Source organism: Nesoenas mayeri, assembly GCF_963082525.1.
Source record: "Nesoenas mayeri genome assembly, chromosome: 30".
Taxonomy (NCBI): Eukaryota; Metazoa; Chordata; class Aves; order Columbiformes; family Columbidae; genus Nesoenas; species Nesoenas mayeri.
In genome coordinates this window covers 554,012-570,788 of record NC_137564.1, presented here as the reverse complement: position 1 = coordinate 570,788, position 16,777 = coordinate 554,012, and the positions used below count along the sequence as shown (strand labels likewise).

Genomic DNA, 16,777 nt, shown 5'->3' with positions numbered 1-16,777 from the left:
GGCAAGGCTCCCATCCTCGTTAATTAGCGATAACGAAGATTTATCTCCAGGCCAGATCCAGCGGAGCGGGGAAGGAGCGCGGTGCCACGCACGACGAGCCGCGGGCGCCAAAACGCCGGGGTTTATTTCAAACAGCGCTCGAGGGGGACGGAGAGGGGGACACAAAACAACCCGGCCCTCTGGGACCCCCACTGGGGAGCTGGTGACTTGCGGGGGGACAGCGGCCATGGGGCGCAGCTCCCTCGGCGCAAACACCCCAAGACCCGTATAGAGACGAAGATGCCGGACAGAATGGGGGTGTCGGTGTTTTTCCGGCACCGTCCTTCACGCCGGTGCATCCAGGAGAGTTTCTGTCCGTCCGGGGGGGGTCAGCAGGAGCTGGTCTGCAGGGTGGGCTCGTTGAGCAGCGAGGCGATGGAGGACGGGCCGTAGGCGCTGTCGGACTCCTCGTCCGAGCTCAGCGGCTCGTCGCGCAGGGACGAATCGGCCGCCGAGCGGGTGGCTTTGCGCCTGGGGAGGGACGAGAGGGGTCACCCCGTGGTGCGGGGGACATGGTTGGGAACGCCACACTGCAGGGGGGGGGGGGGTCCCAACCAAGCCTCCTTCTCCAGCGCCGTGACGCGGTTCTGGAGCTGCTCGTTGAGCTCCTGCTGCTCCTCCAGCTCCCGCTGCGCCTTCTTCCGCGCCCCCTCCAGCCGCTCGATCTCCTCCTCCGCCTCGTCCACCTGCCGCTTCAGCGCCTTCACCCGCAGGCTCAGCTGCGGCGACACGCAATGAGTCCCGTGGGATGAGTGGTGAGCACCCCTAGTGTCCCCTGGGTGTCCCCATGTCCCCAACCTGGTCCTTCTGGTCGCTGACGTGCTGTCGCTCGTCCTCGATCTGGATGCTCAGCTCCTTCACCTTCCGCTCCAGCTTGCGGTTGGAGGACAGCAGGGTGCTCTTCTCCCTGCGGCAAACCATTGGGTTGGCCCCGGTGATGCCGAAGGCTCCGGGGGACGCAGGGGACATTGGGGACATGGGGGACGGCACCTCTCCTCCGCTTGCAGCCGCTCCTGCAGCTCCTGCACCCGCGCCTCCAGCTGCGGGACGTGGCCGCTGGGTCTCTGCAGCCCCTCGGCGCTGGCCAAGCGGCTCTTCAGCTCCTTGTTCTGCGGGGACGGGGACACCCAAAACCATCCCCGTCACCCCACGGGGCTCCCGGGGAGGAGGGGACACCCCAAAGCCGCCCCCGTCACCCCGCGGGGCTCCTGGCACCCAGCCGCGCTTATGTAAACCCAGGTGGTGAGTCAGGGCCCCGAAACCCATTTCTCAAGGAGCCGTAACGAGCCGGGTTATATAACGGCAATTAGGCGCTGGCACACCAGGCGAGACGGGAGACGGGGACGTGCCGGGGGCCATCGGGGTCGGGAGCCGTCGCGATGCTCGTCCCCAACTCAGCTCTTGAATTTCTGCTCTTGTTGGCCAAAAAACCCCCCATTTTGCCTCATTTTGCCGCGTCCCCTCACCTGCCGCTCCAGAGAGACCTTGTCGCACTCCAGGTCCTGGCGCCCGGATCGTTCCTGCAGCAGCTCCGCGCGCAGCTGGTCCAGCTGGGGACGGGGACACGGTGACATCGGGGACACGGTGACACCGGCACAGCGCTCGGCGACACCGAAACCCCCAGCGAGAGGAGTTTGGCTCCTTCCCAGGGGAATTCTGGCGGGCGGCCGGGGACCAGCGCTGCAGCTTTGGCTCCGCCGGAGCGTTTAAACTGGTCGGACTGGGACGGGGAACCCGGCGGCGGTGGCGGCTCTGCCGGCACCGCGGGCGAGAAGGGGGTTGATCTGCGGTGGGTCCTGGTGCCGCCCTGGGATCCCAGTAAATCCCAGTGCTACCAGGTACTGGGATCCCAGTAAATCCCAGTGCTACTGGGTCCCAGGATCCCAGTAAGTCCCAGTAAATCTCAGTGCTACCAGGTCCTGGGATCCCACTAAATTCCAGTGCCACCAGATCCTGGGATCCCAATAAATCCCAGTGCTACTCGGTCCCAGGATCCCAGTAAATCCCAGTAAATCCCAGTACTGTCAGGTCCTGTGATCCCAGTAAATTCCAGTGGTGTCCTAGGATCCCAGTAAATCCCAGTGCTACTAGGTCCTGGGATCCCAGTAAACCCCACTAAATCCCAGTGCTACTGGGTCCCAGTAAATCCCAGTGCCACCCTAGGATCCCAGTAAATCCCAGTGCTACTGGGTCCCAGTAAATCCCAGTGTCACCCTAGGACCCCAGTAAATCCCAGTGCAACTAGGTCCTAGGATCCCAGTAAATCCCAGTGCTACTGGGTCCCAGGATCCCAGTAAATCCCAGTGCCACCCTGGGATCCCAGTAAATCCCAGTGCTACTGGGTCTCAGAATCCCAGTAAATCCCAGTGCTACTGGGTCCTGGGATCCCACTAAATCCCAGTGCCACCCTGGGATCCCAGTAAATCCCAGTACTGCCAGGTCCTGGGATCCCAGTAAATCCCAGTAAATCTCAGTGCTACCAGGTCCTGGGATCCCAGTAAATCCCAGTAAATCTCAGTGCTACCAGGTCCCGGGATCCCAGTAAATCCCAGTGCTACCAGGTCTCAGGATCCCAGTAAATCCCAGTAAATCCCAGTGCTACCGGGTCCTGGGATTCCATCACACCCCAGTGAATCCCAATGCTACTGGGTCCTGGGATCCCAGCACACCCCAGTGAATCCCAGTGCTACTGGGTCCTGGGATCCCAGCACACCCCAGTGAATCCCAGTGCTACTGGGTCCTGGGATCCCAGCACACCCCAGTGAATCCCAGCACAGCCCAGTGAATCCCAGTGCTACAGGGTCCTGGGATCCCAGTAAATCCCAGTGAATCCCAGCACAGCCCAGTGAATCCCAGTGCTACCGGGTCCAGGGATCCCAGCACAGCCCAGTGAATCCCAGCACAGCCCAGTGAATCCCAGTACACCCCAGTGAATCCCAGCACACCCCAGTGAATCCCAGTGCTACCAGGTCCTGGGATCCCAGCACAGCCCAGTGAATCCCAACACACCCCAGTGAATCCCAGTACTACGGGGTCCAGGGATCCCAGTAAATCCCAGTAAATCCCAGTGCTACAGGGTCCTGAGATCCCAGCGCTACCGGGTCCTGGGATCCCAGCACAGCCCAGTGAATCCCAGTGCTACCAGGTCCTGGGATCCCAGTAAATCCCAGTGCTACCAGGTCCTGGGATCCCAGCACAGCCCAGTGAATCCCAGCACACCCCAGTGAATCCCAGTACAGCCCAGTGAATCCCAGCACACCCCAGTGAATCCCAGTGCTACTGGGTCCTGGGATCCCAGCACACCCCAGTGAATCCCAGCACACCCCAGTGAATCCCAGTACACCCCAGTGAATCCCAGCATAGCCCAGTGGATCCAGCGCCGGCAGCTCCGCCCGCGCAGGGCTCAGCCAGCGGCTCCAGCTTTGAAGGTAATTAGCAGGTGGGTTAATGGGGCGGGAGAGCCCGAGCCGCGGGTGATTTACACCCCGAGCTCCTGCACAAACACAAACCTCACCCTGCAACGCCGGGATTTCTTTTCTCCTTGTTTTGTTTCATTTCTCTTTTCTTTTTATCCCTTTTCTTTTGTCCGCTTGGTTGGTTCGTTTATTTTTAATGACTCATTAAGGCGGTTTGAACTCGGGTTGTACCGACTATGGGGGTCCTGGTGCTGTTTGCCCCGAGCTGGTGGGTTCTGCTGTTGCACCCTTGGGTTTGGGGGATACCCCCGGGTTTGGGGGACAGCCCTGGGTTTTGGGGACCCCCCTGAGCTCTGGGGACCCCTGCTGAGTTTTGGGGACCCCCCCCGTCCGTACCTGGTCCCTGCTGCGCGTCACCCGCTCCGTCAGCAGCTCCACCGTCGCCTTCTCCTCCTCCAGCTCCTCCTCCAGCCGCTTGGCCTTCTCCTGCACACACATGGGGGTCAGCGGAGCTGGGGGGACATGGGGGGACACGGGGGGCTGGGGACACCCCGGGGGTGATGATGGGATAGGATGGGATGGGACCCCCCCCTGTGCAGCCAGCACCCAAGGGACAGTGGGCAGAGAGGGGATGGGATGGGATGGGGTGGGATGGGGTGGGATGGGGTGGGATGGGGTGGGGTGGGACGCCCCCCGTGCACCCAGCACCCAAGGGACAGTGGGCAGAGATGGGATGGGATGGGGTGGGGTGGAATGGGGTGGGGTGGGATGGGGTGGGACACCCCCCGTGCAGCCAGCACCCAAGGGACAGTGGGTAGGGATGGGCAGGGATGGGCAAGGATGGGGTGGGGCGGGGTGGGGTGGGGTGGGATGGGGTGGGGTGGGGTGGGGCAGGGTGGGGTGGGGCGGGGTGGGGCGAGGCGGGGTGGGGCAGGGTGGGGCAGGGTGGGGCACCCAGCACCCAAGGGACAGTGGGCAGAGATGGGATGGGATGGGGTGGGGTGGGATCGGGTGGGACACCCCCCGTGCACCCAGCACCCAAGGGACAGTGGGCAGGGATGGGGTGGGGTGGGATGGGGTGGGGCAGGGTGGGGTGGGGCGGGGTGGGGCAGGGTGGGGCACCCAGCACCCAAGGGACAGTGGGCAGAGATGGGATGGGATGGGATGGGATGGGATGGGATGGGATGGGATGGGATGGGGTGGGGTGGGGTGGGGTGGGGTGGGGTGGGGTGGGGCGGGGTGGGGCGGGGTGGGGCCCCCACCCTGTGCACCCAGCACCCAAGGGACAGTGGGCAGAGATGGGACACGGGTGGGTGGGCTGGGTGTTAATGAAGCGAAATGAGAAGAGTAGAAATGGACATAGAAATAGAAATAGAAATAGAAATAGAAATAGAAATAGAAATAGAAATAGAAGTAGAAGTAGAAATAGAAGTAGAAATAGAAGTAGAAGTAGAAGTAGAAGTAGAAGTAGAAGTAGAAGTAGAAGTAGAAACAGGAAAAATAGAAACAATAATAGGAAAAGAAATAGGAAAAGATTGGGATTGGGGTGCAGGGGATTGGGGTGCAGGGGATTTGGGGTGCAGGGGATTTGGGGGTGCTGGTCGTTGGGGTGCAGGGGATTTGGGGTGCAGGCGGTTGGGGTGCAGGGAATTTGAGGCGCAGGCGGTTGGGGTGCAGGGGATTTGAGGCGCAGGCGGTTGGGGTGCAGGGGATTGGGGATGCGGGAGATTTGGGGTGCGGCGGATTTTGGGGTGCCGCCCCCACCTCCATCACCCTGGCGTGCCGCGAGCGCTCGTCCTGCCCGCGCTGCCGCTTCTCCAGCTCCTGCTCCAGCCCCTGCAGCCGCTGCAGCAGCAGCTCCTTGTCCAGCTGCGCGCTGTCCCGCTGCGCCTGCTGCTCCTGCAGCGCCTGCTTCAGCCGCGCCACCTGCACCGAAAGCGCGTCCCCGCGTCGCACCGCGTTCCCGCGTCACCCCCGCAGCGGGGACGTGGCGGGACCCACCTCGTCCTGCAGGCGCCCGGTGCCGAGCCGCGCGCTCTCCAGCTCGGCGCCGCGCTCCTGGGCTTGTTTCTGCGCCTCCGCCAGCTCCCTGCGCGACTTGTCGCGGAACTCGTCCAGCTGCGCCCGCAGCGCGGCCAGCGAGCGCTGCGACTCCTGCGACATCTGCTCCAGCTGCCGGAGAGCGGGCGGCTCAGGGGACGGATGGGGACGGCTCAGGGGACGGTTGGGGATGGCTCAGGGGACGGATGGAGACGGCTCAGGGGGTGGTTGGGGACAGCTCAGGGGATGGGGATGGCTCAGGGGATGGCTCAGGGGACAGGGACAGCTCAGGGGACAATTGATGAGAGCTCAGGACCCAGGAACAGCTCAGGGGACAGTTGGGGACAGCTCAGGGGACAACTGGGGACAGCTCACGGGACAACTGGGGATGGCTCAGGGGGTGGTTGGGGACAGCTCAGGACCCAGGGACAGCTCAGGGGACAGTTGGGGACAGCTCAGGAGTTGGGGGCAGCTCAGGGGACAACTGGTGACAGCTCAGGACCCGAGGACAGCTCAGGGAATAGTTGGGGACGGCTCAGGGGCTGGGGACAGCTCAGGGGACAGTTGGGGACAGCTCAGGGGACAACTGGGGACAGCTCAGGACCCAGGGACAGCTCAGGGGACAGCTTGGGACAGCTCAGGAGCTGGGAATGGCTCAGGGAACAATTGGGGATAGCTCAGGGGACAGGGACAGCTCAGGGGACAATTGGTGACAGCTCAGGGGACAGTTTGGGACAGCTCAGGGGCTGGGGATGGCTCAGGGGACAACTGGGGACAGTTCAGGACCCAGGGACAGCTCAGGAGTTGGGGACAGCTCATGGGACAACTGGTGACAGCTCAGGGGACAACTGGGGACAGCTCAGGGGTTGGGGACAGCTCAGGACCCAGGGACACCTGGTGACCACCTGGTGGCCCCAAGTGGGGACAAGATGCCCATAGGGGGGACATTTCTGCCCCACGGGCTCGGGAGTGTCACTGGGAGAGTAGCAGCCCCGCCTGCCCGAGCAGGGACAGGGAACACCCTTGTGACACCAGGGGACCGATCCCTGGGGACAGTGTGGCTTTATAGAGCCTCTGGGGACATCGGGGAGCGATCGGGTGTCCTCCAAACCTCTTTATTGAGCTTCTGGGTGGTGCGGTCGAGCAGCCGCTTCTGCTCCTCCAGCTCGTCCCGGCTGCGCTGCAGCTGCTCCTTGTGCCGCCGCTCGTCCTGCACCGCGGCGCTGAGCTCCCGCTGCTCCTGCGCCAGCCGCGCCAGCGCCCGCTCCGCCTCCTCCCGCTGCCGCCGCGCCGCGCACAGCTCCTGCTCCCGCTGCCCGGCCTCCCCCAGCGACTCCTCCAGCTGCCGCCGCTCGGCCTGCGGGGACAACGGGTGACAGGAGGGGACGAAGCTGCTCACACAGAACCCCAGAGTGTCAGGGGTGAAGGGTTGAAAGCCCATCCAGTGCAACCCCCCCGGAGCAGGAACAGCTTTAAGATCAAGTCCAGCTGTTCCCCACTGCTGGCACTGCCTCGTGTCCCTGAGAACCTCATGTCCGTCTGTCCAGCCCTCCAGGGATGGCGACTCCAGCACTGCCCTGGGCAGCCTGTTCAATGCCCCACAGCCCTTTGGGGAAGAATCATCCCCAAGATCCCATCTCCAATCTCTATTTGTGATGCTGAGGGTGGGGAGACTCTGGCCCAGGTTGCCCAGGGAGGTGGTTGATGCCCCATCCCTGAGAACACCCAAGGTCGGGTTGGATGTGGCTCTGAGCAACCTGGTCTGGTTGGATGTCCCTGGTCTGGTTGGATGTCCCTGGTCTGGTTGGATGTCCCTGATCTGCTGGAGATGTCCCTGCCCATGATTAGATGGTCTTTGAAGCTCCCTCCCAACCCAAACCCTTCCATGATCATAGAGTCACCATTTTGGTTGGACAAGACCCTCCAGATCATGGAGTCCAACCATAACCCACCCTGTCCCTGCCCCATGTCCTGAGAACCTCATGTCCGTCTGTCCAGCCCTCCAGGGATGGCGACTCCAGCACTGCCCTGGGCAGCCTGTTCCAATGCCCCACAGCCCTTTGGGGAAGAATCATCCCCAAGATCCCATCTCCAATCTCTATTTGTGATGCTGAGGGTGGGAAGACCCTGGCCCAGGTTGCCCAGGTTGATGAGGTGACACAGGAAGGTGTCCAGGCGGGTTGGAATGTCTGCAGAGAAGGAGACTCCACACCCTCCCTGGGCAGCCTGGGCCAGGCTCTGCCACCCTCACCCCAACAAGTTGCTTCTCATCTGCCAGCGGAACCTCCTGTGTTGCAGTTTGCACCCATTGCCCCTTGTCCTGTCCCTGGTTGTCACCAGCAGAGCCTGGCTCCATCCTCCTGACACTGCCCCTTGCCATCTTGAGCCCCAGCAATGAGTCCCCCCTCAGGCTCTTGTCCAGCTCCAGAGCCCCAGCTCCCTCACCCTTTCCTCATTCCTCCTCATCACCCGAGGAGCAGCTCGGCAGCACCCGCATTCACCTCCAGCTTGGCGACTCTGTCCTTGAGCCGCGCCTGGGAGCCCTCCCAGCTCTCTCCCAAGCGCTCGTAGTCCTTCAGCTGCTCCTCCAGCCCCTGGATCTTCCTCCTCAGGTCGTCGTTCTGCTCCTGCAGCTCCCGCCGCCCGCTCTCGGCCGCCCCCCCGCGCCTGCTCCGCCGCCGCCCGCTCGCTCTCCAGCGCCGCCTTCGCCTGCCACGCAACCACGGGATGAGCCGCGGGGACAACTGGGCTCGGACCCGACTCCCCCCCGGTCCCGCGCCCACCTCGGTGGCCTCGTCCCGCTCCTCCCGCAGCCGCTGCAGGTCCCGGCGCAGCCGCTCCAGCTCCTCGCTGTGTCCGGACGCTTCATCCCTCAGCGCCGCCAGCTCCTGCTCGCGCTGCCGCAGCTGCTCGTCGCGGCTCTGCCGCTGCTCCGCCAGCTCCCGCTGCTGCTCCCGCGCCTCCCGCAGCTCCTGTGACACGGGGGGTCGGCGTTTTTGGGGACCGTCGGTGCCACCGCGGTTGCCTCCGCGCTCGCCTCGCCCACCTTGCGCAGCGCGTCCAGCTCGCCGGGGTCTCCCGCGCTGCCCCGCGCCCGCTCCGTCTCCTGGCGAGCGGCCGCCAAGCGCTCGCGCAGCTCCCGCAGCTCGTCCTCCAGCTCCTCGCGCTCCAGCTTCACCTGCAGCAGCCTGCGGAGCGGCACGATGGGGACACCGAGCCCGGGAGCCCCGCGTGCCCAGGGAGGAGAATCAATGGATCGTTTTGGTTGGGAAAGCGCCTCAAGATCATCGAGTCCGACCATAAACCAACTCTAGGGGTGCCCCATGTCCCGAGAACCTCATCCCCAAGATCCCATCTCCAAACTCCATTTTTGATGCTGAGGGTGGGAAAACCAGGTTGCCCAGAGAGGTGGTGGATGAACCATCCCTGAGAACACACCAGGTATGGCTGGACACGGTTCTGAGCAACCTGGTCTGGTTGGGGATGTCCCTGATCTGGTTGGATGTCCCTGGACTTTTGGAGATGTCCCTGGTCTGGTTGGATGTCCCTGGTCTGGTTGGGATGTCCCTGGTCTGGTTGGATGTCCCTGGTCTGGTTGGAGATGTCCCTGGTCTGGTTGGATGTCCATGACCTGTTGGAGATGTCCCTGCCCATGACCAGATGGTCTTTGAAGGTCCCCCCAACCCAAACCCTTCCATGATCACAGAATCACCCTTTTGGTTGGACAAGACCCTCCAGATCATGGAGTCCAGCCATAACCCACCCCTGTCCCTGCCCCATGTCCTGAGAACCTCATGTCCGTCTGTCCAGCCCTCCAGGGATGGCGACTCCACCACTTCACCTGTTCCAACACCCAACAACCCTTTTGGGAAGAAATTCTCCCAAATTTCCAACCTCAACCTCCCCTGGCGCAACTTGAGCTCCCTCAGCCGCTCCCATCCCAGCAATTGACCCGTTTTAACGAGCTCTGCACTAACGATGCTCACAGGGGGCTGGACCCCCAAAGCCCAGCCCGGCACCCACTCCTGCTTGGCGGCGCGGAGCTCGTCCTTGTTCTTCTGGAACAGGTCTCGCCAGTGCCCCGTCTCCTCCGCGCTCTCCTCCAGCTCCCGCTGCAGGTTCCGCAGCACCGCGCTGATCCGCTGCCGCTCCGACTCCAGGCTGGCCTGGTCCTGGGGACAGGACTCGGAGTCACCAAACCGAGGGATCACGGAGCCTCGGAGTCACCAAAATGAGGATCACGGAGCCTCAGAGTCACCAAACTGAGGGATCATGGAACCTCAGTCACCAAACCATGGGATGACGGAACCTCGGAGTCACCAAACCGAGGATCATGGAGCCTCGGAGTCACCAAACCATGGGATCATGGAACCTCAAAGTCACCAAATCGAGGATCACAGAACCCCAGAGTCACCAAACTGAGGATCACGGAACCTTGGAGTCACCAAACCGAGGATCACGGAACCTCGGAGTCACCAAACCGAGGATCATGGAACCCCAGAGCCACCAAACCGAGGGATCATGAAACCTCAGAGTCACCAAACCGAGGATCACGGAACCTCAGAGTCACCAAACCAACGTCACCTGCACACAGTCCCCACACCTCCGTGATGTCCCCACACCTGCGAGATGTCCCTGTGTCCCCACACCTGTGAGATGTCCCAATATATCCCCATGTCCCCAAACCTGCAAGATGTCCCTGTGTCCTCACACCTGCGAGATGTCCCCACACCTGCAAGATGTCCCCATGTCCCCACACCTGTGGGATGTCCCCGTGTCCCCAGATGTGCTCGATGTCCCCACACCTCAGAGATGTCCCCACACCTGTGGGATGTCCCCATGTCCCCACACCTGTGAGATGTCCCCACACCTGCGGGATGTCCCCGTGTCCCCACACCTGTGTGACGTCCCCACACCTGTGGGATGTCCCCGTGTCCCCACACCTGCACGATGTCCCCACACCTGTGAGATGTCCCCATGTCCCCACACCTGTGGGATGTCCCCACACCTGTGAGATGTCCCCATGTCCCCACACCTGTGGGATGTCCCTGTGTCCCCAGATGTGCGTGACGTCCCCACACCTCTGAGATGTCCCCACACCTGTGGGATGTCCCCGTGTCCCCAGATGTCCCCGTGTCCCCACACCTGCGCGATGTCCCCACACCTGCGCGATGTGCCCATGTCCCCACACCTGCAAGATGTCCCCGTGTCCCCAGATGTGCTCGATGTCCCCATACCTCAGAGATGTCCCTATGTCCCCACACCTGCGTGACGTCCCCACACCTGTGGGATGCCCCCATGTCCCCACACCTGTGAGAGGTCCCCACACCTGTGGGATGTCCCCACACCCGCGTGACGTCCCCATGTCCCCACACCTGCGTGATGTCCTCCATGCTGCGCCGCAGCGTCTCCACGTCGCTCTGGCACTGCTGCCGCACGCGGTCCAGCTCGCGGTCGTGCGCGGCCACCTCCTCCTTGAGCGCGCCCTTCAGCGCCGTCAGCTCGCGCTCCCGCAGCCGCAGCTGCTCCTCCAGCCGCAGCCGCCGGCCCCGCAGCTCCTCCAGCTCCTCCCGCGCCGCCGCCAGCTCCTGCGACACGGGGACACGGCGCTGGTGGCGGCGGCGGCGCAGGGGGACGCTCGTGTGGCCGTCGCCGTTACCTTGTGCGCGGCGGCGCCGTCCGGGGCAGCGCCGGGGTCCTGGCGCAGGCGGTCGAGCTCTTGCTGCGTCTCCGTAAGTTGGTCCTGGTGCTGGCGCAGCCGCGTCTCCAACTGGTCCTTGGATGCTGTCACCGTGCTCAGCCTGGCCGGGGACGTGGGGACATTCAGGGGCATGTGGGGACATTCAGGGGGATGCGCTGGCCACAGGGACGCCAGTGACATCCACCCTGATGGGGACAGCGAGGACAATCGCCACCCGCCCTGCGCTCCTTGAGCATCCCCACATCATGGAGCCAGTTCTGGGGACAGACGGACATCCCCAGCACTGCTGCAGGGACAGACTGATGTCCCCATCCCCATTGTAGGGACGGACAGACATCACCATCCCCATCATGAAGACAGACAGATGTCCCCAGCCCTGTCATGGGGACAGACTGATGTCCCCATCCCCATTGTAGGGACAGACAGATGTCCCCAGCCCTGTTGTGGGGACAGACAGATGTCCCCAGCCCCATCATGAAGATAGACAGAAGTCCCCAGCCCTGTCATGGGGACAGACAGGTGTCCCCAGCCCCATCATGAAGACAGACAGACATCCCCAGCCCCATCACAAAGACAGACAGACATCCCCAGCCCTGTTGTGGGGACAGACAGATGTCCCCAGCTCCATTGTAGGGACAGACAGACGTCCCCATCCCCATTGTAGGGACAGACAGACGTCCCCATCCCCATTGTAGGGACAGACAGACATCCCCAGCCCCATCACAAAGACAGACAGACGTCCCCAGCCCCATCACAAAGACAGACATCCCCAGCCCCATCATGAAGACACACAGATGTCCCCAGCCCCATCGCAAGGACAGACAGACGTCCCCAGCCCCATTGCAAAGACAGACAGATGTCCCCAGCCCCATCACAAGGACAGACAGACATCCCCAGCCCCATCACAAAGACAGACAGACATCCCCAGACCCATCGCAAGGACAGACAGACATCCCCAGCCCTGTTGTGGGGACAGACAGATGTCCCCAGCCCCATCGCAAGGACAGACAGAAGTCCCCAGCCCCACGGCAAGGACAGACGGACGCCCCAGCCCCGGCGCGGCTCTCACTCCTGCATCCTGCTCTGCAGCTCCTGGGACGTGGCCTCCAGGGCCGCCCGCAGCCGCCGGTTCTCGCCCTCGGCCGCTCGCAGCTCCGCCGGCTCCCGCGCCAGCTCCAGCTCCTGCCGGAGCTGCGGGCGAGGGGACACGGTCACGTCCCCTCCCGCGCAACCGCGGCCCCGTCCCCTCCCCAGCGGCCCTGAAACACCTTGGGGAGGACATTGGGTCTCTTCTCGGTGACCCACAGTGTGTCCCCCTCCCCGGGATGTCACTTGCCACCCCATGTCCCTCCCAGTGTCCCCAACCTCCTGCCCAGTGTCACCTTGGTCTCCTTGTCCAGCTTCTCCTGCAGCTCCTCCACCCGCCTGGCCAGGTTCCTGTGCTGGGGCTGGGGACACGTCGTGGCCTTGGGGGGCACCTGGGGACACCCCTGGGCTCACTCGGGGGGTTTGGAGCCACCGTTGGGTCCCCGGTCACCCGGCCGGAGCCCCCGGGGGGGTGAGGGACCAGTGACCCCCAACTCACCCCCAGCTCCTGCAGCTTCTCCAGCAGCCGCAGAGTTTTCCTCTTCAGGGACATTTCGCTCTCGTTGCTCCTGTGGCAGCAGGAGGAGGTTGGGGACACGGGGAGGAGGTTTGGGACATGGGGAGGAGGTTGGGGACACGGCGGGGAGGTTGGGGACAAAGGGGAGGAGGTTGGGGACAAAGGGAGGAGGTTGGGGACACGGGGGAGGAGGTTGGGGACAGGGGGGAGGAGGTTGGGGACAAGGGGAGGAGGTTGGGGACACGGGGAGGAGGTTTGGGACATGGGGAGGAGGTTGGGGACACGGCGGGGAGGTTGGGGACAAAGGGGAGGAGGTTGGGGACAAAGGGAGGAGGTTGGGGACAAAGGGAGGAGGTTGGGGACACGGGGGAGGAGGTTGGGGACAGGGGGAGGAGGTTGGGGACAGGGGGAGGAGGTTGGGGACACGGGGAGGAGGTTGGGGACAGGGGGAGGAGGTTGGGGACAAGGGGAGAAGGTTGGGGACCCAAGGGGGAGGTTGGGGACAAGGGGGAGGAGGTTGGGGACAGGGGGAGGAGGTTGGGGACAAGGGGGAGGAGGTTGGGAGGAGGTTGGGGACACGGGGAGGATGCGGGGGAGCCAGGGGGGAGGTTGGGGACACAGGGAGGTGGTTGTAGGGACAGGACTACGGGCACCCCAAGGGCTTTTCCACTCGCTCCCCCCAAATCCTGGCCCATCTCCACTCCCAAGCTGCCCCACAGCCCTCGGTCACTTTGGGAACAGGGCCGGGGGGTCTTTAGGGGGGTTTAGGCATTTTGGGGACATTTAGGGGGCTTTAGGGGGTTTGAGGGGCTCACCCCTCTCTCAGGATGCCGTAGATGAGCTCCTTGGGGTCCTCGGTGCCGCTGGGCTGGGTGACCTCCCGCTGGTCCCGCAGCAGGTCCGGGGTGGATTTGAGCTGCCGCGGGGACCAACACCAGCTCAGGTCCCACGGGGACCCCAGCGTCCCCGCCCAAATTAAGGAGCCGCGACCTCCGCGAACTCCGATACCTGCAGCCGCTCGGCCGGCGGCTCCTCCGCTCCCCGGGCGCCGCGCTGGCTCCGTGTCCCCGTGTCCTCGGGGGACCCCGCGGGGCGGACGCTGCCGGCGCGGCGCTGGGTCCCGCTCAGCCCCGCGGTGTCCGGCGCATCGCGGCGCTGACCGCGGCCGTCCAGGCTCTGCGAGCGCTTCCTGTGCTCGGGGGGGACGCGGCCCCTGCGCGCCATGCGCCCCCGCGCCGGCCCCGGCCCGTCGAACTTGCTGATGAGCGAATCCACCGAGCCCAGCGGTTCGGTGACCACGTCGCCACCGCCCGCGTCCGGTGACGGCACCGCGGCCCTCGAGGCTTCGCCGCGCTCCGGCGCGATGTTGGCCAAGCTGCTGCTCTTCCCCATGGTTGCGACGCGGTTGTGCCGGGTGGCGTGGGGAGCGCCGGTGGCCACGGGCTCCTCGATGGTGGCCCTGAGCAGGTCGCCGTGGGACTGTGACCTGCGCAGGTCCCCGGGGGTCCCCTCGTCATCGTCGGAGCTGCGGGGGTTCTCCGGTAGGTCCAAATCAGAGGCGGGGGGCCGAGGGCCGGCGGGGGGGCCGGCGAAGGAGCCGTCGCTCTTGATCTGCACCCCAAAGGAGTCGCCGCCCTTGTCGCCGCTGTTGAGGACGACGAAGGGCTGGCCGGCGATGCCCTGGACGCGCACGGCCACGCCGTACGTGCCGGCTTTGCCGCGGGGCCGGGGGGGTCTGCGCGGCTCCTGCAGGTCCGTGATGAAGCGGATCTGGACGCCGTGGTCCAGTGGGCTCTGCTGCTCCATCCCGGCGCTCGGCACCGCGGTCCTGGGGGGACAGATGGGCACAGTCACCCTGCGAGCAGGGACGGGGAGCCAGGGGACACCGGTGTCACCGCTGCAGCGTCACCAGGATGGGGATACGGCACCAGCATCGCCTGCTGCTCTGGGAGGGGACAGGGAGAGATGAACCCCCCCCAATCTGCTGCAGCATCACAACCGGACCCTGGGGACATGGAGGGGACACAGAGGGGACGCTGGGACCTTGGTTGAACGCGGCAGCCCGGGCGTCCCCCGGCATCGCCCCGGCCCTCGTGTCCCCGCGTCCCGTGGGGAGGGGACAGATGAGCAGTGACATATTGGGAGCAGCGTGATGTCACCTCCCACTCGATCCCGGCGGCAGCCCCGGTGACACCGGCCGGAGCGGGGGACACGGTGCGGGGGGAGCTCCCCGTGGGGACCATGGGGGTTAAGGGATGGAAAAGCCCCAAGTCAGGCCGGTGGGACCATGTTTTCACCCCCCAGCACCGTTTTGTCACCACACACGCCGGGAGCACCTGCAGCTCCTTTCTGCGCTGTAAATAAACTGGGCGCCTGGAGCTCAGCGGGGATGCAGGTGAAGATGCTCAGGGGGATGCAGGTGAAGATACCTGGGGGGATGCAGGTGGAGGGAAGATGCTCAAGGGGATGCAGGTGGAGGGGAGGATGCTCAGCAGGGATGCAGGTGGAGGATGCTCAGCAGGAGATGCAGGTGCAGGGAAGATGCTCAGTGGGGATGCAGGTGCAGGGGAGGATGCTCAGTGGGGATGCAGGTGAAGATGCTCAGGGGGATGCAGGTGGAGGGAAGGATGCCCAGAATGGATGCAGGTGGAAAGGAGGATGCTCAGCAGGGATGCAGGTGCAGGGAAGATGCTCAGCGGGGATGCAGGTGGAGGGGAGGATGCTCAGCAGGGATGCAGGTGAAGATGCTCAGGGGGATGCAGGTGGAGGGGAGGATGCCCAGAATGGATGCAGGTGGAGGGGAGGATGCTCAGCAGGGATGCAGATGGAGCAGGGGATGCCCAGCAGGGATGGAGGGGAGGATGCTCAGCAGGGATGCAGCTGAAGATGCAGGGAGGATGCAGGTACAGGGAAGACGCTCAGAAGGGATGCAGGTGGAGGGAAGATGCTCAGCAGGGATGCAGGTGAAGATGCTCAGAATGGATGCAGGTGAAGATACCCGGGGGGATACAGGTGGAGGGGAGGATGCTCAGCAGTGATGCAGGTGGAGGATGCTCAGCGGGAGATGCAGGTGCAGGGAAGATGCTCAGGGGGGATGCAGGTGGAGGGGAGGATGCGCAGCAGGGATGCAGGTGAAGATGCTCAGAATGGATGCAGGTGAAGATACCCGGGGGGATACAGGTGGAGGGGAGGATGCTCAGCAGTGATGCAGGTGGAGGATGCTCAGCGGGAGATGCAGGTGCAGGGAAGATGCTCAGGGGGGATGCAGGTGGAGGGGAGGATGCCCAGAATGGATGCAGGTGGAAAGGAGGATGCTCAGCAGGGATGCAGGTGGAGGATGCTCAGCGGGAGATTCAGGTGGAGGGGAGGATGCTCAGCAGGGATGCAGGTGAAGATGCTCAGGGGGATGCAGGTGAAGGGGAGGATGCTCAGCAGGGATGCAGGTGAAGATGCTCAGGGGGATGCAGGTGAAGGGGAGGATGCGCAGCAGGGATGCAGGTGAAGATGCAGGAGGGATGCAGGTACAGGGAAGATACTCAGGAGGAATGCAGGTGGAGGGGAGGATGCTCAGCGGGGATGGGATGGAGGGGAGGATGCTCAGGGGGATGCAAGTGGAGGGGAGGATGTTCAGCGGGGAGGCAGCTGAAGATGCAGGGGGGATGCAGGTACAGGGAAGACACTCAGAAGGGATGCAGGTGGAGGGAAGATGCTCAGAATGGATGCAGGTGGAGGGAAGATGCTCAGCAGGGATGCAGGTGAAGATGCTCAGAATGGATGCAGGTGGAGGGGAGGATGCTCAGCAGGGATGCAGGTGGAGATGCTCAGTGGTGATGCAGGTGGAGGGAAGATGCTCAGCAGGGATGCAGGTGAAGATGCTCAGAATGGATGCAGGTGGAGGGGAGGATGCTCAGCAGGGATGCAGGTGGAGATGCTCAGCAGGGATGCAGGTGAAGATGCCAAGAACGGATGCAGATGGAG

At 63.9% G+C, this 16,777-nt stretch overlaps 1 protein-coding gene across 1 annotated transcript; it reads right to left on the bottom strand.

Moving 5' to 3' along the window:
* Window positions 1–212: 212 nt before the first annotated feature.
* On the bottom strand, window positions 213–14,726 carry CGN (cingulin). The gene is given in 19 exon segments (XM_080361097.1): window positions 213–510; window positions 595–758; window positions 838–946; window positions 1,030–1,148; window positions 1,506–1,589; window positions 3,852–3,941; window positions 5,220–5,381; window positions 5,457–5,627; window positions 6,607–6,852; window positions 7,997–8,155; window positions 8,157–8,204; window positions 8,279–8,467; window positions 8,542–8,683; window positions 9,519–9,667; window positions 10,871–11,296; window positions 12,579–12,674; window positions 12,782–12,851; window positions 13,615–13,715; window positions 13,784–14,726. Coding segments are annotated over 19 exon segments (3,489 nt in total). The 5' UTR covers window positions 14,606–14,726; the 3' UTR covers window positions 213–368.
* Window positions 14,727–16,777: the final 2,051 nt, after the last annotated feature.